Source organism: Plecotus auritus (assembly GCF_963455305.1).
Source record: "Plecotus auritus genome assembly, chromosome: 6".
Taxonomy (NCBI): domain Eukaryota; kingdom Metazoa; phylum Chordata; class Mammalia; order Chiroptera; family Vespertilionidae; genus Plecotus; species Plecotus auritus.
The window spans coordinates 13,507,065-13,531,538 of NC_137773.1; the positions used below are offsets into that span (position 1 = coordinate 13,507,065).

At 39.2% G+C, this 24,474-nt stretch overlaps 1 protein-coding gene across 2 annotated transcripts in view; it reads right to left on the reverse strand.

Moving 5' to 3' along the window:
* Positions 1 to 4,069: 4,069 nt before the first annotated feature.
* Positions 4,070 to 24,474, reverse strand: part of GABRA1 (gamma-aminobutyric acid type A receptor subunit alpha1) — a 55,830-nt gene continuing 35,425 nt past the window's right edge. For both annotated transcript variants that reach the window (XM_080675012.1, XM_080675013.1), the window contains exons 8-10: positions 18,774 to 18,926; positions 14,105 to 14,307; positions 4,070 to 6,936 (exon numbers count right to left, since the gene is read on the reverse strand). In XM_080675012.1, the coding sequence (XP_080531138.1) occupies positions 6,625 to 6,936; positions 14,105 to 14,307; positions 18,774 to 18,926 (668 nt within the window). In that variant the 3' untranslated portion in view covers positions 4,070 to 6,624. The remainder of the gene's footprint in view (positions 6,937 to 14,104; positions 14,308 to 18,773; positions 18,927 to 24,474) is intronic.

The following is a 24,474-nucleotide window of genomic DNA, read 5'->3' on the forward strand; positions in this document are numbered from 1 at the left end:
AAAATGGAGCAGAAAGGGTCCTGAGTACAATCCCAGGTTAAAACATTTCATATAAACATTCTTACAAAAGTTTCAGTAGTGCTTTTTGAATAAACACTGCTTACTTTGTTGAATGGCTTTGGTTGATTTCTACAATCCTGGAATTACTGCTTTAGAAAACCTGTCAAGTCTTTGCTTTTGGGGAGTGGATTTGCTCAGGTCTTTACTCTGTCATTCTAGAAAGTCCACATTATTATTGAAGTTCAGAAGGAACTGCTCAGTAGGCCAAGTCAGGATATAAAATGAGATCTCTGATTCCAGTGGCCTTGCTCTTTCTGCTACAATGGCAGAATATCAATATACCGAAGATTATCAGAGAACACCAAAGGGCCCTTCACGGCCCACCTCATCATCTCTAGCTCATTTAGGATGACTTTTCCTTACTCTGATGACTGTTCTTTTTGATATGAAATGTCTATTCTTTTCATATTGTATGTCATCTATATATATAAAAGGCTAATATGCAAAGTGTCCTCTAGGGAGTTCAACCAGGAGACCAGTAATTCTTTCGCTCACTATGACAGGCACTGACCACCAGGGGGTGGCACAGAACAAAGATAGGCCCCAACCGGCAGCTGGAAGGCCCCAATAGGCCCGGATCGCTGGTCAGACCTAGGGACCCTACCCATGCATGAATCCTGTGCACCAGGCCTCTAGTATTTTATAAGATTATTACTTTTTCAAATAAAGCATGTTTATTTTCAAATAAAAGATGAGTTTTGAAAATATCAGCTTTATAATGAACACATTTTAAAAAGTCTGTCAACATCACTCCCAGTGTTTTTGTTTGTTTGTTTGTTTTTGGTAATCCTCACCTGAGGATATTTTTCCATTGATTTTTGGAGAGAGTAGAAGGAAAAGGGAGAGACACACAGAGAGAAACATCGATGTGAGAGAGACACATCAATTGGTTGCCTCCTGCATGTGCCCCAACCAGGGCAGGGATGGATCCTGCAACTGAGGTATGTGTCCTTGACCAGGAATCGAACCTGTGGCCCTTTAGTCTGTGGGCCAGTGCTCTAGCCACTGAGCCAAACCAGCTAGGGCACTCACTCTCAGTGTTGTAGGCAAATCAACAGACCTATATGAATTTCTTCTTTTGTAATTGCACTGCCTGTGGTAAGAATAAAAAACATAATATGCAGTATACTTTGATGGACTACTAATGAGGAAATCATCCTTTCGACCTGTTAGAGTTTGAGAAAGGTGAATTATTAACAAAACCAAAATGAACCTTCATATTTTACAACTTTATGGAAACTTTGACTTTTCTTTATACTATGTTTTATTGACAAATAATGCGACTTTTGAAAATGTAGATAATTAGCATTGTTTTAAATATCACTTTTAAGTTTGCTAACTAACAATGAGGAGGACCACCTTACCTTTCTCTGTGAAATAATCCTAACACCAAACATAACTGATCAATTAATGATGATCACATGAATGTGTGAATCTGCATAGACATTCTGAAAACAGAGATCACTAATCAGTTGAATTAGCTAAATTCAACCAATTCATATACACTGAGTGGCCAGACTATTATGATCTCTGAATGCATAATAATCTGGCCACTCAGTGTGTGTGTGTGTGTGTGTGTGTGTGTGTGTGTGTGTATTATAGGCCCGGTGCATGAATTCGTGCATGGGTGGGGTCCGGCCAGCCTGGCCAGGGGGAGGGGACATGGGCAGTTGGCAGGCCTGCCTGCTGGTTGAACTCCTGGTCTAGGGGACAATTTGCATATTAGCCTTTTGTTATATAGGATGTACACTGAGTGGCCAGATTATTATGCGTTCAGAGATCATAATAATCTGGCCACTCAGTGTATTATGCTTGACAGAGTCCTTTTAAAATTAGAGTCAGAAAGAATTTCAATAGCAAATGTTTTTCTGTAACATTAGAATATATAGTGATGCACAGCTTCTTTCTCCTCATGGCACCAGATAGCTGGACCTGAGGCTACAGGGACAGGTTGCACTGTTTTCCACAATCCCCAACGCTTCCTTTAGTGTCCTATTGGGTCTAGTTCACACACATATGCTAATTTCCTGGCAACAGTCTTCATGACTCTCTGAGTTAAGTTTTAATGTATTATATTTGAATGCAAGGTCTTCCCTATCACCAGCAACCAACCCCAACACTAAAGTGCCTGATAAATGCTGAATCATCCTTGAAAACATAGCTCAGCTGACACTTTCATTTAAAGACTTTCCTCATACCAATAGGCACGGATAAATCCCTATTTATTGGTAGTTGTACATCTAGTGTAAAGTGTTATAACTTCAGGTTCACTTGGATTCCCCACGAAATTATGAGTTTTCCAAGAGCATACTGTCATCTTTATCTCTGTCATCTCAGGACCTACCACATTAACTGAAGGATCTGTGGGTCTCAAATGTTAGTCAGGGATTAAATGGCTAGAAACTCATAGAACTGGTACTATATCCAAGTTCCCCGACTTGTGGTCCAGGTCACTTCACCTCTTATATTTTATTTCATTTTGATATTATTGGTTCCTAAATATTCGATTATGTAACCTTATGCAGAATAGCAAAGAACCCCTGTTGTGTCTCTGATCCTCTACTTTTCTCACAATATTTATGTTGTCTTTGCCTGATTCTCTGTCTTTCTTTCCCATCAGAACTGTGATTTCCTTAATGAAAATGGCCATGAAATGTTTGTCTCTACATCCCTATATTCTAGCACAATGCTTAACACAGGGTAGGGATTCAGAAATATTGGTAGAATTTAGTTTAGTTAAACTGCATTCACATTTGGAGTCCACGTATTCGACCGAATTGTGGCTATAACGTAATCAAGTGAGATAATTGTTCTTGCTGTTCACAGGGGCTGGATAGATTTTAGAAACCTCCAACAGAAGGTCTCAACAAACAGGTATAGTGAAATTCAGACAGATGGCCAGCAGTCATGCCAAGTCCATCCTTGTTTTCACTTCTTAGGTAATTATTATGGTGAGCCCTGGCATGGGTGAAGTTTGATAGCCAAAATAATCATCATTCACTAGGTTCATTTTTAGGAGAGCCAAGAAGTCAATGAATGTGATGGTTTAGCTAGTTTATAATGGGCAGTTTTATGTTGGTTGAATCAGTCAAGTGAGTTGGAGGATTTTAAAATTATTAATTTTGCTATGTTATGAATAACATTTTAGGAAAACGCATACTTTATCTGTAGAAGTACGATATACTTTGCTTTTCCCTGGCCACCATTGACACAGAAAGATGTGGTCTTGTCTGTAGAAACCAGGTACAATTTTATGCCTGTCATTTAAATGACTTTTCTATTATCTTTCAAATAATTGTAAGCATTCTGTACTTCCATCTGACTTTGTAGTTATAGAAACATTAAGAAATGTAACAACTCCTGGGGAGCTTTTAAATAAAACAGCAATACTCAGATTCCTACCCAAAAACAATTAAACCAGAGTTTCTTCAGAGTAGATTTAAAAAAACAAACAAACACAGATTTTCTGTATTAACAATAGATATGACCAGACTCTACTCTCATTTAAGCATTTTTATGCTGTTCTGTGTATGCTTTATAAATTTTGAGTTAAAGTGCTACTGGTAACACCAGATACCAGGTGTTTAATACTTTTTCTTTTTTAAAGTGATTCATGAAAAATGATAGGTTAGCTCTGCTGGTGTGGCTCAGTGGTTGGGTGCGGACCTATGAATGAGGAGGTCATGGTTGTATTCCAGATCAGGGCAAATGCAAGGGTTGAGGGCTTGATCCCCAGTGGGGGGTGTGCAGGAGACAGCCAATCAATGATTCTCTCTCATCATTGATGGTTCTGTCTCTCTCCCCCTCTCCCTTCCTCTCTGGCATCGATAAAATAAATATTTTTTAAATGATAGTTTAGGATTATACTACTGATACGTATTCAAAAACCTTCTCTATAGCCTAGATTCCTGCTAATAATTGGCACTTTTAGGTACTCCTACCTGAAAATGTTTTAAAATAGGGAAACAGCATGTCCTATTGATAATATGAAAAGACAATCAGACATTCCATCTTGTTATTTAATAATGTTAGCTTTATTATTATAATAGAATACAGTATGACATAAAATTAAGAGCTTTTGCTAAACGCTGTAAAGCAATACATGCATCTGCGATAAACAACCTCAATTCATCTTAGGTTTTATTGCCACTTCACTGCACTAATGTGCAATAAACATTCAGTGTCATCTTTAAAAATATTCCTGGTGATAAACAGGAACTGTCCTGTGTAACCGCGTAACTTTATATTCAAGGAAGACTCAACTAGTATTACATGGTTTAGCAAAGCACTGTAGAAAAGCTACATAGAATTATTTGTCTTCCATAAACTGTGTAATCAATTAATACAATAGAATATTATCCACATATACTAACAAACTAAGAAATGAGAGAAATGCCATCATTGCATAGCAGGAAGCTGACTAATAAGAAATATTCACATCTAATGAGCAAAATACAAGACCAAACGTTAGTCATGATGAGTCTGGAAGATAAAATACTTTTAATAAACACAGTAGATCGACACAGAAAAATAACGAGATAAACAGTAACACAGAAGTTAGAGCCATATTTTACTTTATTTTCTATACATGATATCTACACACGATACCAGAGGATGAACACCCTTGCTTCAGCCTTTATTGGCCTAGCTCATGGAATTCTGGCAGGACCAAATCAAACAATAAAGCACATTTAAAAAGAAAACCAGAGTTTGTTCAGGAAAACACAGTGTATTTTCCTACATCGTTGGGTAGCAGCTTTTTGAGAAAGACATAGCTCCAAACCTAGGTGTGGATCCCGACGATCTCACTTGGCAACCAGCCTGGCAGGCCTCTGCTGTGGTACCCTAATGTGGTGCTCAGACCGTGACCTGTGGATTCTGGATGCTAATTTTAAATACACCTGAAACCCTACCGGACAAAAAGGAGACTTCAAAAATACCTTCTGCATAAATATTTATCTCTAAAACATCTGGGAAGTAATGAAACCGCCTAGAACTTTCATAGGGAGTATTAATGGACCTCTTGTCGTTAAAGCCCTTACATAGTATACCTACAAATATATTGCTACAGTATAAATGAAATGTAATAACGTTACTCAATAAAAGCTATTTCCTGTACATTCTTTCATGAATTTTTATAGTTGGTGCTACATATGGGATAGCACATCGAAATAGTTGATATCAGCAAAGATAGCGATAATATACAGTTGATTTTCTCGCTCTCACTAATGCTTTTCCATTTCATTTCTATATTACAAGAGCCTAATTTAGGGAACTGTGGCAGGACTGGAGCAGATAGCAACTGATTTACTACTGTACGCCAGACAGCAGTTTGCAGTTATAAGCTTTCTCTACGTAAATAAACTTTATGCCCATATATTTGAAGTTCCACCTGATTCCTGCAAGCTGTTCTGATCTTGAATGCAGGCTCTAAAGGTATTTCCATAGCACTTAAAACATTCTAACAGCTAAGAGCGGTGAGTCTTACACACTATTTTAAGAACACAACCTTTAAAAAAAAGTAAAAAATGTACAATCTCATGCTGTATATTTACATAGATAATTTATATATTCTATTTTTGTTCACTAGTCATAAATTTCAATCTAAAGCTTTTAATGTACTGTATATAAAATACATTCAACAATTCTAGAGCTTGCAAAATATTTTTGCCCCTCTAAAACATCTTTATAATGGGAATGAAGTGATTCATGGGGCCCATGTGCTATCTGTAAATAGGCATGATGAGAAAGGGAATATTTTTTAATTATTTTATTTAATTTTCAAAATGTTTGGCTGTTATTGAGTATCTGTGTTTTTGTTAAAATGATTCTTCACCAAGTCCAGTGATGACAGCGCAGATGATAGTGAAAATAGCCTTTGTAGAGCATTTCTCTCTGTGGACAAAATGTGCTCTACAAGAAGGGACTGCTCCTCTTTGAATTTTAAAATAGCACTTAGCAACAAAATAGCATGTTAGGCATTTATAACAGGAGAATGAATGGGGGTCCTTAGCTTTGGAAACAAAAATATTGAAGTTATCCATCAGTTTAAAAAGCAACACAAAAATGTAAGCACGCCATAGTTTGTGCAATAAAGATATAGATTCTTTGAAAATTTTCTCCATTAAACATTTATAATTTTTTCTTTTAAACACCTTCACATAAAAATATTTTTGACATATATAGTATCTTCTTCGTTTAGAATATTTGGAAATATATATCTACAAATTATCTAGAGTTACAGTTGTTTTACTTTTCTTCTACTTTACCTCCTATCTCGGGAACTATGCCCCCCTTCTTCCCTTTCTCTCTTTCGTTCTGTCTCCTTCCGTTGTGATTGTGTTTGCTCTCTCGTTCTCTCTCTCAGAATCCTGTCTCTTAGCTGTATTCTCTGCTCTGCTCTGCACTGCTGGACAGGGGTCTGTTCTTGTAGGAATTATGGAGATAAGGGGACCCTCAAATTCTTTAAGACAGAGGCAATAAAGCAGATGGGAATTACTGCGTTAAGAACAGAAAGCAATTTCCATTGCAGAGGACTGAACAGCAGAATATGAATAAAAGGACCTACTTGTGTGGGGTGGGGGCTTTGAGCTGAGGCTCTCTGTTTAAATAGGTAGCCCAGTAAACCAGGTTGAAGATTCCAAATAGCAGCGGGAAGGCTATTCTTGACAGGCGGTCAATTTTGCTGACACTGTTAAAGGTTTTCTTGGGTTCTGGAGGTTTGACTTCTGGCTTCACTTCTTTGGGTTCTATGGTCGCACTTTTAGCAATGGTGGCTAAGCCAGGGTCACCCCTGGCCATGTTAGGGGTGTAGCTGGTTGCTGTTGGAGCGTAAGTGTTATTTTTCTTCATAAGAGGATCCTTCACTTTCTTTGGCTATAAAAGAAAGAGTAAAAACATTTTGGTCAGTAAACGGTGAGATAAGCACGTTTGTAAGTTGCTGAGTAAAAGTGACCTTCACTTTGGAACCTAAATCTGTGCTTTACTTAAAATCTAAGAAATGTAATTTATGACTGTATTATTGGGATAAATTAAAATTGCAGACACGCATATTCAGTCATTAGATTAACACGTTGGGAGATAAAATGTGCAGCATGCTGATTATAGCTTATAATACTATATCATATATTTGAATATTGCTAAGAGAATAGATGTTAAATGCTTTACTACAGAAAGAAATGGTAACTATGCAACAGGTGGAGATGATAGCTAATGCCACAGTGGTAATCCATTCACAATATGTATATGTATCAAAGCAATCACACTGTACACCTCAATCTTCCCCAATGACATGTGTCAACTATATCTTGATAAAGCTGGAACAATGCCGACACAGTATTTCCCCCACTTTCCTATCCAGAGCTGCGCTCTATTTCCCCGCCCGCTGAATCTAGAATGGACTTGTGACTCTGGACAGAGTAATGCTGTTGCAGTGTAGGAGCCTAATGTCCAAACGCTTTGCACCCTCAGCCTTTACCTTCCACAAACATGCCACTGCCGCACGAGGAAGGCTGGAGCAGACTACTGAGTCACAGAGAGTGTGTGAGAGGCCCAGCCAGCATCAGGCCCCAGACGTGTGAGAGAGGCCCTGCAGACGTGTGAGTGAGGCCCTGCAGACGTGTGAGCGAGGCCCTGCAGACGTGTGGGAGAGGCCCTGCAGGCGTGTGGGAGGGGCCCTGCAGACGTGTGGGAGAGGCCCTGCAGACGTGTGGGAGAGGCCCTGCAGACGTGTGAGCGAGGCCCTGCAGACGTGTGAGCGAGGCCCTGCAGACGTGTGAGCGAGGCCCTGCAGACGTGTGGGAGAGGCCCTGCAGACGTGTGGGAGAGGCCCTGCAGACGTGTGAGAGAGGCCCTGCAGACGTGTGGGAGAGGCCCTGCAGACGTGTGGGAGGGGCCCTGCAGACGTGTGAGAGAGGCCCTGCAGACGTGTGGGAGAGGCCCTGCAGACGTGTGAGCGAGGCCCTGCAGACGTGTGGGAGAGGCCCTGCAGACGTGTGGGAGAGGCCCTGCAGACGTGTGAGCGAGGCCCTGCAGACGTGTGGGAGAGGCCCTGCAGACGTGTGAGCGAGGCCCTGCAGACGTGTGGGAGAGGCCCTGCAGACGTGTGGGAGAGGCCCTGCAGACGTGTGGGAGAGGCCCTGCAGACGTGTGAGCGAGGCCCTGCAGACGTGTGGGAGAGGCCCTGCAGACGTGTGGGAGAGGCCCTGCAGACGTGTGGGAGAGGCCCTGCAGACGTGTGGGAGAGGCCCTGCAGACGTGTGAGCGAGGCCCTGCAGACGTGTGGGAGAGGCCCTGCAGACGTGTGAGCGAGGCCCTGCAGACGTGTGAGCGAGGCCCTGCAGACGTGTGAGCGAGGCCCTGCAGACGTGTGGGAGAGGCCCTGCAGACGTGTGGGAGAGGCCCTGCAGACGTGTGGGAGGGGCCCTGCAGACGTGTGGGAGAGGCCCTGCAGACGTGTGAGCGAGGCCCTGCAGACGTGTGAGCGAGGCCCTGCAGACGTGTGGGAGAGGCCCTGCAGACGTGTGAGAGAGGCCCTGCAGACGTGTGGGAGAGGCCCTGCAGACGTGTGGGAGGGGCCCTGCAGACGTGTGAGAGAGGCCCTGCAGACGTGTGGGAGAGGCCCTGCAGACGTGTGAGCGAGGCCCTGCAGACGTGTGGGAGAGGCCCTGCAGACGTGTGGGAGAGGCCCTGCAGACGTGTGGGAGAGGCCCTGCAGACGTGTGAGCGAGGCCCTGCAGACGTGTGGGAGAGGCCCTGCAGACGTGTGGGAGAGGCCCTGCAGACGTGTGGGAGAGGCCCTGCAGACGTGTGGGAGAGGCCCTGCAGACGTGTGAGCGAGGCCCTGCAGACGTGTGGGAGAGGCCCTGCAGACGTGTGGGAGAGGCCCTGCAGACGTGTGAGCGAGGCCCTGCAGACGTGTGGGAGAGGCCCTGCAGACGTGTGGGAGAGGCCCTGCAGACGTGTGGGAGAGGCCCTGCAGACGTGTGAGCGAGGCCCTGCAGACGTGTGAGCGAGGCCCTGCAGACGTGTGGGAGAGGCCCTGCAGACGTGTGGGAGAGGCCCTGCAGACGTGTGAGCGAGGCCCTGCAGACGTGTGGGAGAGGCCCTGCAGACGTGTGAGCGAGGCCCTGCAGACGTGTGAGCGAGGCCCTGCAGACGTGTGGGAGAGGCCCTGCAGACGTGTGAGAGAGGCCCTGCAGACGTGTGGGAGGGGCCCTGCAGACGTGTGGGAGAGGCCCTGCAGACGTGTGGGAGAGGCCCTGCAGACGTGTGAGCGAGGCCCTGCAGACGTGTGGGAGAGGCCCTGCAGACGTGTGGGAGAGGCCCTGCAGACGTGTGAGCGAGGCCCTGCAGACGTGTGGGAGAGGCCCTGCAGACGTGTGAGCGAGGCCCTGCAGACGTGTGAGCGAGGCCCTGCAGACGTGTGGGAGAGGCCCTGCAGACGTGTGAGAGAGGCCCTGCAGGAGTGTGGGAGGGGCCCTGCAGACGTGTGGGAGGGGCCCTGCAGACGTGTGGGAGGGGCCCTGCGGGTCTCCTCACCCTGGTGAGCCGGCAGTTACTGCAGCCTTGTGAGTGATCCCAGGTCAGATTGATGGAATCACCCCCAGGCTGTTCTCAGCCCCAAATGCTTGGTTGTTATTTTAAGACCGGAACCTTGTTGCCCGATGGTTTCTTTTTCAGCAATAAGTTCCTGAGCCAGTTCGTATTATTTGCTCCTTCTCCCCAGGTTTCAAGTAGGCAAATGATAAAACAGAATTATTAAGAATATCCAGAATTCGATTCTTGTTCATGTTAGCTGCTCATCAATGTCGTCTATGCAACAATTGACAACTGCAGCATTTCCTAGGGTTTCTGTCATGTAGACATCGCCAGAAAATTGAGTAGATCATGGTTTATAACTGTGTGGCCCAATACGGTTGCCAATAGCCACATGTGGCTACTGAGCAATAAAATGTAGCTAGTCTGATTAGATACATGCTGTAAGTATAAAATACACATAGTATTTTGAATACCTAGTGTAAAAAAAAGAATAAAATCTATCTCCTTCATCATGTTCTGTATGGTTTCCATGTTGTAAAGATAATATTTTTTATATATGGGCTTACTAAAGTATATTATTAAACTTAATTCCACTGGCTTATACTTAAAAAATAAATCTACTAGAAAATTTCAATGCACATATTTGGCTGATGCTTGCTGTGCACTTATATATCTGCTGGACAGCGATAGTCTGGAAGAGTGGTTCTCATTCTTTTGTGTACAGTAAGTTACTAGTAACATTTTTTAAAGTGCATTGTCTTGGACACAGTCTCATATTTTGATTAGGATTCCTCAAGATTTGAACCTGGTTATTGACGTTGCAGAAACTTAGCCATCGATGAGCACCTAAACTTGAACCACCAGATGCAGTACTCTCTGAATAATTTGTATTCTTAAATTATTAAATCAGGATAAATTATTACTTCCAGAAGACCTGGTGCTTTTCACTAGACACAATAATCAGGAATTTTAACAGGTAAATTTATTTATTTTCCAGCTATGTGCCCTGTCTGCTACTTTTTTTTCTCTCCAAATCCTTAAGCTATTTTGAGACTAAAAACAAATATATTATTATTTTTTCCAGTATTCCTTCATTAAAATAAGGTCACTTTCTCTAAGTATACACTCATTTTACAGTGACGGCAGAGCTGGTTAAGCTTTATGAGGAAGAACAGAAATTTCCATGATTAAGTGAAAGTGATTCTCTCTGAGTGTAATCCAAATGACTACAGGTCAGAAAGAGATTATGATTTATTTCAACACCATTAAAGAGCCAAACTGACCTTTGTTGAGTTAATTTCTTTTAAAATGAGAGTTTTAATATTATAGATACATTAAACAGCTTGTTATGCCCTTTAGATGACATGCATAATGTACTCTGGTGTTGAAGAGAGGCCAAGGGTCCAGTCCAACCAAAACTTGTTGAGTGACAGACATCCTATTAGGTAAACTGAAATAATCTTCTAAAGAAAAAGTCCATGGAGATTTCATCTCTTCCCATGTCACTTTATTATAACTCCACTACTAAAAATTCTCAAATTAAATGTTTTGTGTGTGTTTTTTTTTTTTTTGCAACATCATGTTGAATAGAATATTTAGAAATAACTGTTTGGTTTATCAGGGAATACTAATTTCTGAAAATATTGAGCTCCCCCATATTCTTAAGAAGTTGGCATTTCTTTTAGCAATTAACCATAGAAGGATGGATTGTAAGAAGGCTGCTGTATGCTCACTGGATAATGTGATGACCCTTTAGGAAAGTTCTTTTGAATTTTAAATTGCACCTTGTTAAGAGGTTGGAAATTTAACTCTCCTAGAAATATTAACCTAGTACCAGAAAAAATATATTCTTCTTCATCTCTGAATGTCAAGATGAGACCTAGATTAGAATAAGCAAATCAAACTGTCAAAGCCTGTGGGAAGATTTTTACAGAAGCATAAATAATTTATAGAAAATATCTATTTAATGAGGATGATTGATGTAAATATAGATGTATTATTACATATAGATGTATTGCAATACATACATATATACTGACTAGTATGGACTAAAGATGGATAGAGATTAAAATATTTTCTTTGAGACAAAGCACATGAAAGACTAATGTAGGGAGTCAGACTGGGATAAATAACAATCAGAACTATGAGCTCACCAATGCCTCAACCAAAATTCCATGGTCTCTATAAAAATTCCCATTCATCCAACCACTAGTCACTAACAGCTGATACTTAGGAGCCAGAATCAGAAAAATGTTGGCCTCTCACAGCTTGTAAAGAAAGTAGTAAGCTAGGAAAGCAACTCTTCCCAATGTTTGCACCCCACTTTCACTGTATGTCACCCATGTTTGCATATCACTCATTCTGAATAATTTCAGTAGAATATGTCAGTAATCCTCAGATGTACATTTAAACATTTTTCACAGCTTTGTCTCTGAGCTCTGTCTCACAATTATCAGTGTTTTATGCTAACCTGTCTCCTGGGTTGGCTCTCTCTCCTTCAGGCTGCCCTTCTGGTCTAGGACAAAGGGAGCCATGGATGACTAAGGCACATATTTGATAATAACTTTGTCTCTACCTTCTCGGCCCTCTCTCCAGCTGGTATATGCAGTCCCTGTATCTTGTCTCTTCTCTCTACTCAACCTCAGTCAAAGTTCTTGGTTTGCAAATTCAAAGAATGTTTATACTGGGCAAGAATGTTTCAAGGCAGGCTGGATTTTCAGGGACAGCTTCTGGTACACTTTGGCTATGATAGTGCATCCTATACAGAACCCTTTTGCTTTTACTTATGTAGCTCACTGGGGTGTTGAACTGACTCATCTGTTGCCGAGGGGTAAATCTAAAAGAATTTTACCTTAGCAGCATATTTTCTTTTAATTGTGTTTAACCATAGAGCTGTATTTTCAGGGACCATCACAAGAAGATAGCATTCAATGGAGTGGAATTCGGGGAAAACTGCTGAAGAGTGAATCCTCCTCGATTACTTCTAGAGGTCTTACAACCGCTGTCTCTGACTTTGCCCTTCTTCCTACCATCCCTTCTTCCTACCATCCCAAGACTCACTTGCATTTTGATATATTTTTTCCTTCAAACCTCAGAAGTAGAAATAGCCTCTCCAACTGTTTTCAAATCCACTCTAAAATAGTTCTGAGTGATATGCGCTCTCGCGCTCTCTCTCTCTCTCTCTCTCTCTCTCTCTCTCTCTCTCTCTCTCTCTCTCTCTCTCTCTCTCTCTTTCTCATCTATCTATCTATCTATCTATCTATCTATCTATCTATCTATCTATCTGTTTTTTTTGTTATTGTTAATCCTCACCCCAGCATATTTTCCCATTGTTTTCTTAGGGAGAGTAGAAGAGAGCGGGAAAGACAGAGAGAAACATTGATGTGAGAGAAACATATCGATTGGTTGCCTTCCTAACGAGCCCCCACCAGGGCCCGGGCCAGGGAAGAGCCTGCAACCAAGGTACATGCCCTTGACCAGAATCGAACCTGGAGCCCTTTGGTCCACAGGCCAATGCTCTATCCACTGAGCCAAACTGGCTAGGGCTGAGTGATATTCTTTTTTTTTTTTTTTACTTAAGTCCCTTCATTTATTTATCTTTATTTTTTTCTTTATTGATTAAGGTATTACATATGTGTCCTTATAGCCCTATTGCCCCCCCCCCGCACCTCCCCACTCATGCCCTCACCCCCCTGTTGTCTGTGTCCATTGGTTAGGCTTCTATGCATACATACAAGTCCTTTGGTTGATCTCTCCCCCTTACCCCCACCCTCCCCTACCTCCCCTCTGAGGTTTGACAGTCTGATCGATGCTTATCTGTATTTGGATCTCTTTTTGTTCATCAGTTTATGTTGTTCATTATGTTCCATAAATGAGTGAGATCATGTGATATTTATCTTTCTCTAACTGGCTTATTTCGCTTAGCATAATGCTCTCTAGTTCCATCCTTGATAGTTTTCTACATTTTTCTGTGATTTCTGTGTGTTATGACCCTTAAAGCAAACCTCTATTTTGGAAAGAGAAAATGTTTCCTGCCCTTTGTTTCACTGATAATTGGAGATAATGCATTTTGCAAACACAGTTAAATTGAGGCATTATAGTAATGATATTTATAACCAAAGGGATTAGGTTTAAAAAGTAACCAAAAGCCTATGGTTTTCAAGTTATAAAAATTATAATGCTGTGTGCCAGTTTATTTGCTCCTAATGTCAGGATTGTTAAAACTCTTCTCAGAACAATTGAAGCCATAGAAAAGTATATTTGAGTAAAAATATTAATTTTTGTCTCCTTTATCTTTTGCATCTACTCTGCACATCTGTCCACTCAACCTTCCTTTATCAAGAATGAAATTATCATAGCACTTAATCATTGATGACACAAGAATTACAATCCTCATTAACCACTCTCTGCATTCTTCATCCATTTCCTCAAGTCCAAACATGCCATCTAATATGTTTAAAAAGACATATTAGCGCTATACCACAGGGGATATTAACGCATTTACCTTTTCTGGAACCACGCTTTTGCCATCCCAGGCATAACCCCTCTTGGTAAAATAGTTTACGGTGGCAAACTCAATCAGAGCGGAGAACACAAAGGCATAGCACACTGCGATAAACCAATCCATAGCAGTTGCATAAGCCACCTTAGGGAGTGAATTCCTGGCACTGATGCTCAAAGTTGTCATGGTGAGCACAGTTGTTACTCCTGTAAAGAAAGAAATTAAGTGAGTTTGTCAATTGCTACTACACAATGGCATCGCTGGATGTCATGCTACTTGTACAGAGGGAGAGCCCAGTACCCCAGGGTATAAGTTTTCTTGTTCATCCCATTTTGATATGGAATGGGTGAGTTTTAATTTAATCCCAGTGTAGTTTTCAGTTGATGGAATGGCAATTTGAAGGGGATCCCTTCTAGAGATAAACTACTTTGCTGTTGAGCTGTTAATAAAATCGTGAACTTTTTTAAATGGGCGTCTTGAACGTGGTGTCCTGGTTAGGAAAGGAAATAATATTCCCTCACTTTCTCTCACTCTTTGAAATAGAAAGCGTAGATCACTATCTCTGATCCACAAGAAAGCTCTGAATCCTCGGCTCTGCTTGGTATTCTCCCCGTGTACCCGAAACGTGATAAACCGAGAAGATAATAGTGTATTGATGATTGATAAGTGATGATAACTAAATTATCTTTAGATAATACTTTGTTACATTATTAACTCTTCTGCTTTTATACTATTTTTTTTTTTTTTTGCTGATTTTAAAGTAGCCACGCTTTTGAAGAAATTCCTGAAATAAGTTGCATGTAACTTGCCTGAGGTTATATATTTCAGAAGGAGCAAAGCCAAAATTTAAACACATTTTGAGATTTAAATGTCCACAATCTTTCCTTTTCTGTTACTGCTACCCCAATGCTATCTTTAAGTCCGTTGTTTTTAGTTAATTTATGTAATTATATGAGCTGGTATGTAAATAATGATATCCATTAATGTTCACATAACAAATTAATATTATCAGCCTACTAAATGTCATACACCTTATAGTTAGACTATTGCAAGGTTCCTTATAAACCATTTGAGAAGTATTTAAAAATTCACCATAATCCAGTAAGGATGACTCAGGCTGCATGATGTGGGAAAATCATGACCTGTTCCAGTGACTACTCTCAACCTGACCACTTATTAGCTCCGTAACCTGAGTAAGTGAATTAACTTCCAGGGACCTCAGTCTTCATATCTGTGGAGGCTCGATTGAAACTTTATTCTCTTGACTGTCTATATCACTGTTGAGGTTCTAAGAGAGGAAAATTTCCACACAGTCATTCACAAGATTCTTTGAGGATAAAATGTAGTAATATGTACAAGCATTTTAAAGATGTAAATAAATTATTGCCATAGAAGATGCTATCTTCCAATGGGTCTAAAATTAATATCTATACTTCCCCCATTTGATGACTTTTCAGAGAATTGGTAGGAATACAGAGATATGGGGGTGGCTAATTTTTGTGAACTGCTTTAAACCATCCAGTATTTCCTAGTTTTCCATGAGTTTCAAGGTAGATCATCTTGGCAACTATTTTAGAAAGTGATAGAATTAAGAAGGAACACTGAGACTTTTATCGAGTCATAGTTATTACTTTGAACGTTGACGGCATTACAGAAAGTTCTGGGGCCTTGTCTATATTACCTAACCGACAAATGGCTTAAAGAATATCGGCTGGAAAACAGCTCTCAAATGTACATGTCAATATTAACTCGAGCAAAGAGCAAGGCAACTAAATACCAGTATCTAGAAAACAGAGCAACCCAGTTTTAAATCTCAGTTCTGTAATTGCTGAGTGACCTTGGGAAAATTGCCTCACAATTCAGAGCTTCTGCCTCATTCTTTAAAAATAATTATTTCTTTGTAAATTCATGTCAATAAGTCTAACTCAAAGGAGTGTTGTGACTATTAAATACAATACAGTAGTAGAGTGTTTAGCACTTAGCCTGATATTTAGTTAGGGCAAGATTAATTACTTATTATTATTGACAAATACAGTCCTTTTGGATAAATTCCTGCTATAGTGAATTCATTTCTTTATTTTTGTGAATTTTGGTTTATGTAAGCAGCATAAGGAATTTGGGAGTAGGTGTTCTTAAATCAAATGCATGCATAAATTAAAAGCAGGGAAGAATAGCATAAAGAGGTGTGTGTGTATTTCTGTGTGTGTGTGTGTGTGTGTGTGTGTGTGTTCTTATAATTCCTGCTATAGGGGAGGGGAAAAGAACAAAAGTGTGTTGAGCATCTCTTAAGTTCCAAGTACTAAGCCTGAAAATTTACATATTTTATTATTATCACTTAATCTTTTAAACAGTATAATTTGACATTAATTGTATTCACATTTTATTGGCAACTGAAGCTTAGAAAAACAGATTAAAACTAAAACTTGAATCTGTCTGGCAGCAAAATGCCATGACCACATTGCCTCGAAATGTGAGCATGGAAGGTAAAAGTATGATATTTAAGACATAAAACAGGCTTCAGCTTTGTTGCAGTCTGGGTTGCCTTTTGGTAAGCTGTTATAAATTACAACCCATGACCCTCTCAGGCATCTTACACAGCTCAGAGAAATACGCGGAGTTCAGACAAAGAAAGAATAGAAACATGTAGACTAAATAAATGTTAAGAGGCTGGGTCTTAGAAAGTTGTATTTGTGATTTTATTGAGCTTGAAACATTAGAAATATAAAACTTGCTAGACAGAAATACTTGCCACAGCTAAGGTTATGTATAGGTAGTTATGTTTACCAAAAAGACATGAGTTGCCTGATTGTTGAAAGTGTTAAAAGCAAGGTTTTTAAAATAAATGGATACGTATTTTTTTAAAAAAAGCAAAGTTTTTGATTTATAAAACAGTCCAAAATGTTTTAGAAAGTTTCCAAACTGGAAGGATCAGATATGTTGGGGTAAAGTGGGGAAAATGACATTAAAAAACATTTTTCACTGTAGTGCTGGATTCATTCTACATAAAATATAATGTAAGTATCTTATGTGTTCTAATTTTTTAAAAAAATTCTTGGGGGAAAAAAGGGGCTCAAATTACATATGCACACAGAAGTGAGTGTTTTCATTTCTAACAAGTAGAGTCAAAGCTGGTTAATATTGACAAATGGTGATAAGGAATGTTTGGAGTGATCGCCTTTGCTCGGTAGCTGACTCTTTCTGGATCTTGATTTAGTTGTGTTCTTAGGTTATTGTCAGAGGAAAGATATGGTGGTTTCCCACCTGGAAGCACCTTGCAACATTCAGAAGGAAATAGTCTTTTCTGGGCACTTGGGGCAGTCTTGCTTTTTTGCTGAGATAACTGATTTTCTCATACCTTGCATATTATTGGAGGATGGCATAGGGATCTTTGCATATGAATGATCCCCAATTTAGATTTTAAGCTTCTTAAGGCTTTTATTCTATAGTTAAGAGTCTTAAATATATCATTGTGCCTAGCTGATATTTCTGGAATGAACCTTGGTAACTGCACCTTTCACCAATGAACAAACAAATGATGTTGCCCATAAGAACCCCATTCCATGTCTTGTCATTGGAACAGGGTAGGCCACTGGTGGGAGTTCAGCATGTCATTAAGGGCACAGACTGTGGATATAAGGGTTTGGGTCTTCCTCCACACTCCTTCACCTTGTAGCTTCTGACCTTGAGCAGGTTACTTAATCTCCTGTTCCTTAGCCTTCTTATTTCTAACACAAGGATAATAATAGTACACAGGCTTTTAGTGTAGGTTTTTTTTCATAGAACAGAGCCTGCAATAAAAACACTCAGTAAATAATGTGTATGATTCTATTGTTCAAATTTTAAACTCCAGGTTATAACCTTCATGAGAGGAGTGGTTTATGTTAAGGTCACTGATGTATTCTGTGTCTAGCTCATAGTAGACTTCAAATAAAAATCACTGAGTGAAGGAATGAATCAATAAGTTTATGGTTATGGACTCTTTTGTTTACATCAGTCTAAAAAGTATAATTAAGATAGTATAACACTTTTTATGAAGTACAAATTTCTTAAATAATAAATTAGGGAATGACTTTTCCTATTAGTAAAAGGTTATTACCCTTTAAGCAATTTCCATTAGCTTGCCTTAACTTGAAGAACCTAGGGCATTTTAACCATTTTAGTAGAAAAAAATGCATATTTGTAATTCTTCAGAAGTGCACACTTATAGGTAAATGAAGTATTCCTGCACTGTCATATGATACGGTCATTAATGCTTTCTCCCTATGTAAGGAAACCCTGCTTTCATATATGTAAGGAAGTAGTTCTGATATTTTCTTAAATTCTAAAACAATACACAGGTGTATGATTATGCAATCTGAAAATAAGCTTTAAATATTAATGTTTCTGTGTGTGTGTGTGTGTGTGTGTGTGTGTTTTAATCTAGTATGATGCACTTTATGCCTGCATCATTCCAGTTTGTCTCCCAAAATATCAGATCAAATGTTCATTAATCCCATCGATTTACTTTCACTGAAGCAGCTTGCTATTTAGGGCAATAATTTTTAAATAATAAACAATTTATGTTGTACTAACTTCATATTTTAACGTACAATTATTTTTTCATTCTATTTGCACTATCACCTGAATAACTTGCCCTCCAAACCCTTGCATGCATGTTTTGATTGGCACTTACCAAAGACGGTCCTTGCTGGTACAGACTCTCTGTTGAGCCAGAAGGAGACTTGGGACAGAATGACGGTCATTATACATGGCAGGTATGTTTGAATAACAAAATAGCCAATCTTTCTTTTCAGGTGGAAATGAGTGGTCATAACAACATATTCTCCTAGAGGATGAAAGAGACAGTAACTTTGAGCAATTTGACCTTGAAAAAAAAAAAGTTAATCTCTGAGGTTTTCCATCAGCAACAAAGACCTGGAGGTTAAACACATTCTTTCTCCATGTGATACCTAGTTCCTGAAGAGAAAAGCTTTTATCCAGGAAAGAGGAAAAAAGACACTTTAATAACATGACAAAATGGCTCTGAGGATGAGATTGATGTGCCAAGGATGTCGCCGATAGTCTTACATCCTTATCCTGGTACATACATCTAAGACATATTTTTCATATAATATCAGAAAGACGATATGTGTCTCTACGTATATTTCATTATCATCTTTTGTTTGTTCACAGTGTGCCATTTTGGGAAAATTCTTCAAAGAATATGATTTTGGTGTTCTGAAGAGCAATTATTTGACATTATATTTGTTTTATAAACCACCTCCTTACTAAAAAATTAGAATAGGAGCATTTCAGATCTTTTAAAATCATCTTCCTAAATTAAACAAAATCTAAGTTTTGGCATAAAATATTTTAAAAAGGAAAGAAAAAGGCAGCCAAATCAAAATCATGTTGTAATAATTAAAAAAGGAAGGAAAAACACAACAAAAATGGTCTCCTAAATTGGATTAAAAGATATGTCTAGATATCAAGTGTTTATGCACTAAGCATGTCAAATATTCTTTTCCTCTAACTCAACAGTCTAGAAGAATTGTAATTCAAATATTCTTGTACATCATGTAACCCTGAGGGAATCTTGTAAGTTAGATGTGACAATATTTCTGTTACATTACAATACAAAATTAGGGGGAGTAGAAAAATAGAAGCAGGGATTTAATTTTGTAAAGCAGAATCGAGTGTTTGTGTAGACCTGGCCTCCATTCTTTGCTTTCTCAAATGTTAGTTACTTGAAGGGTAAATACCTTGCTTAACCTCTTTGACTTTTTCTCATTTGTTCAATTAAAATGATAGTGTTTACTTCATTATTCCTGAGATGCTGTGAGGATAAAATTAATTGCTAGAAGTGAGAGTATTTTTTGAACAGTGGGAGTCACTTGTAGATTTGCAGTGCAAAGATAGAAAGAGTAGAAATGTATTCTCTCCAGCTCAAGAGATAAACCACTCACTTTTTCAACAAAATTGTAGTGAGTATTGATTCCATGTACAGCTATTATTTTTTCTTCCATGTATTCAAAAGTTAGTATTTTTCTGTAAATACTACCTTTTTAAGAGGAATGAGATATTAAAAATATCATTGGCAGAGTGGTTGGTATTTTAATATCTGCTTCAAAGTATACTGAAATAGAAATGAAACAGTGACTATAGTTTTAGGCCACTTCGCCTCTTTGGGTCCGTCTTGTTATCTGAAATAGGAGTAGGTTGACCAGATAACTATAGAAGTCTCCCTTCCCCACCCTCTAGTTTTCACATTTTATGGTTACAATTATTTCTCTGAATGTCATGCACTAGGCTGAGTGGGAGCCCTCAGGTTCCTTTGATGAAGGTTAATCACCATTGTTGCTCCCCAGTCAGGGAAGACAGTTCAGTTCCTCATTTATTTTGACTGTGTAACCCTAACTCCGCAGTCGGCAAACTGTGGCTCACGAGCCACATGCGGCTCTTTGGCCCCTTGAGTGTGGCTCTTCCACAAAATACCACGGTCTGGGCAAGTCTATTTTGAAGAAGTGGCGTTAGAAGAAGTTTAAGTTTAAAAAATTTGGCTCTCAAAAGAAATTTCAATCGTTGTTCTGTTGATATTTGGCTCTGTTGACTAATGAGTTTGCTGACCACTGGCCTAACTCAATGCATCCTTAAATCACCTCATCCACAGGAAACTGGATAGAGGACTCCACAGTTTCTCTTGGTCATCCATTATAATGATAAACAATAGTCATTCATGAGGAAAAGACATTTCTGTTCAGCAAGACTCATGTACATTTCCTTTGATTAAATCTGTGTGTTGACTTAGGTAAATACGAAGACTTTGGAGTCATTGTGTGTTTTTAAAAAAGGATTACATATTATTTCATTCTTATTCTCTTCTGGCCATGAAGTTATTCTTATGACTAATGGCAATTTAATTATTTTACTTATCTGTATGTCACATTGTCATATTCTTTAATCACTTTTATAATTTTTACATGGATTCTCCTTAAATAATTAGGAAGCATACTGTGGTATGGTAGAATGGGACAAGGGCAGTGCCTGGCCTCTATTCCAAACTGCCTTTCCAATACATAAAGCAGAAAAAAACTCTTCTTCTTTATGTCATCAGGTAGCTCTCTTGTACTAACTCTATCATTAATAGTAATAGCTAATATTTATTATATAATTTTTACATGTCAGATACCTTACTACTCAGTCTGTATGCATTTTTTTTCATTTTAGTCTCAGAGTAGCTCATGATGTACAATCTCTTATCATCTCCAAATAGTACAAAAGATAAACAGAGAAAGGCCTTGCCAAAGGTCACACAGTTAATAAGGTAAAACAGCCTTTAAACCCTGATAGTGTAACTTCGGATTCCACACTCTTAAACTGTGCCTCATCACATTGTTACATGCCACACATGCCTGTCTTGCCTGTTACCGGTGTGTCAGAGTATGTGGTTGACAGTACATAATTTGCAGCTCGACCACCCAGGTTCAGATCCCCTGCCATTAGCTGTGGAAAAATAGTTAAGCCTCTCTGGGCCTCAGTTATGTCCCATATGTAAATACGGGGATAATAATAATGTCTCCATCATTCAACTATGAACTTCTTGAGAATAGGAACTGTATGTCCTTCTCCAGGCCTAAGCACAGTACATGAGAAAATAAGTAAAGGAATAAGAGAATAAATGAATGAATAACAGATAATTGTACTGGATTTGAAAGATAATTATGTGCCTTTAAAGGTTTTGCTCTGCCAGTTGAGTAAGTACATTTAAAACTATGCCTCTGACTCATTTTTTTCCCTAAAATATGATGGCAGACTCCAAGGAAGGATTGCACCTCTAAAAAACCCAAGTATTGGATTGAGCCTCATATATTTTGCTCCTGTGTTGTAGAATTGGGTATTTTGACCTGCAAGAGGTCACTGGTAGTGTGTGTGTGAGTTTGTTCCATGTGAGTGTGGATTGCAGGCAAGTGGAACCACACCTTCTAACCTTCTGAAAGATTATCTGAATTGATTCTCTCCCCACAGAGATTTTAAGGTGGAAAAAGATGTTCTTTATTTAATCATTGTCAATGTGTGTGCTCTTTCCTGCCATCATTCCTAGTCTTCTGGCAGAATCAGGGAGGTAATAGCACAGAATGTCATTTATCTTGATGTTTTCAGGGCTCCACTAGGAGATGTGAAATATGGGATTGCAGACTTTACAAAAGATCTTTGTTTCTTCCCACAGAAGTCTATCAAGGTGAAATTTTTTGTTGTTAGTCCTCACCCCAGCATATTTTTCCAGTGATTTTAAGGGAGAGTAGAAGAGAAAGGGGAAGACAGGGAGAAACATCGATGTCAGAGAAACACATCCATTGGTTGCCTCCTGCATGAGCCCCAACCAAGGCTCCTCCACAAGCTCCGGGAGGAGCCTGCAACCAAGGTACGTGCCCTTGTCCAGAATCAAACATGGGACCTTTTGGTCTGCAGGCTGATGTTCTATCCACTGAGCCAAACCGGCTAGGGCATCAAGGTGGATTTTTGATGAGCAAAAGTAGACCCAGAGGAAGTGTAACTACACTTGAGTGTCATATTGTGGAGTTGAATATGTGCATTGTACTGAACCCCTGCGTTTGAGAATTTGGTCATTATTCTCCTCACCAATACCACCAATATACATTATGGGAATGATAAGGAAAAGCTCCAATTTTGTACAGATAAGCTTGCCCCTCTCGCACAGAATGATGACTAAATTTTAATGGACCGAATTTATGAGGTCCAGACAGCTTGGGGTTGATGAGTTGGGTCACTGTCTCTCACCTATTGCCCCTCTTTGTGACTGTGCATCTTTCTGAGTAACTAGAATGCAGCTAGGCTGAATCCTTAGAAAGCCAGAGATGGAAGTGGTCTCCAAGTTAATTGGACTAAGACATCAATTTACAGACATGAGAACTGGGGCATAGAGAAGGGATACCATGACAAGTCAGTCACTGGTGCTGGGACTAGAATAAAGGCACTCCTGCTGAGTAACGTGTGTGGCTTGTATGTACTTCTATTGCACGTGTGCTGCTGCACTTGAATTACTATTTCCCTGACATCCTCCAACTCCCATTCTAATGATAATAGATGAGCAGTTTCTTGAGGAGAAGTTCTATGTCTATTATTCTGAATGCCTCTAGAAGAGTGATTATTTGGCTCCCAACTAATACAGATTAACAAAATGAAAGTTAAATCCTGCAGTAATCCTTCCTTGATTATTCTAGGCTGGATTCATTTACTTTCTATTTACTTAGTACCTCCTATATTTCAGCTACTGTAGTAAATGCTAGGGACACAAAAAAAATAGATGTAGTCCCTGCCCTCACAAAAATGTTAACCATGGCACTTACCACTCATTTTGATGGTTATAGTTTATGTGTTTGTCTTCCCTTAGACTTCATGGCAACAAGATTTCTGCCTTGTCTATCAACGACTCCCTAGTGCTTGCCATAATATCCAGCTTATAATAGCATTCCATTTCTAAAAAGTCAACACTACTCATTTTAATATATTTTCCAACATAACTTGTGAGGAGAAAAAATTTCAGTATTTTCCATATTCTGTGATATTTTTAGGACTATAGCAACAAGTACTACATATCATTTTGAGCATTCATTATATAAACATTGTAATCGATGTTTTATATTATCTCATCTTGAATGCAAAATTATAGAAGCCCCATTCTTAGAAGAGATCAAAGTTTATAATCGGATATATGGCTTTCACAAAGTCACAAGGCTTCTTTTAAGGGACAGGACCAGAAATCCAGTCCACATCTTTCTCACTACAAAGCCTAAGACCTGTCCACTATGCTACATACATTTTTAAAATTCATTATTTTTAAAATTTGTCAATTCTATGTGCATTTTTAATGTTTTTAAAGCTGAGAAACAACTTTCTCCATTTTTCAAAAGAAGGAACACAAATATTTGAGCTTTTAGGGTACCCATAGATACTTTAAGCGAAACACAAATTCTATTAAGCAGGGATTATCCTATAATCTCAGTAAGAAATATTGACCTATTTCTTAAACAGGTTAGATTGATCAGGTCCCCAATATAAAGTCTGAAATCTAAGAAAAAAAGTTTGAGAAAGAAAAAAAAGCAATCCCACCCTTTCTTATTACTAAGTTGTCTTTAGAAATTACAAATCAAAATGAAGAAATTAATTTAAAATTTTAAAAACATCCATAAAAGTAATTGTTGAGTCTTGCTACGCTTTCAGTAATTGAACATAGTTAAAAATATTGGGATTGGAGGGGGTAAATTTTACTAATTGTTAGAACCCAAATTTTATTTATAATTATATGCCCTTATGATCACAATTAAGTTAGTCACAAAATGGATACTTGTATTATTAAACTCTTATTTCTTGAT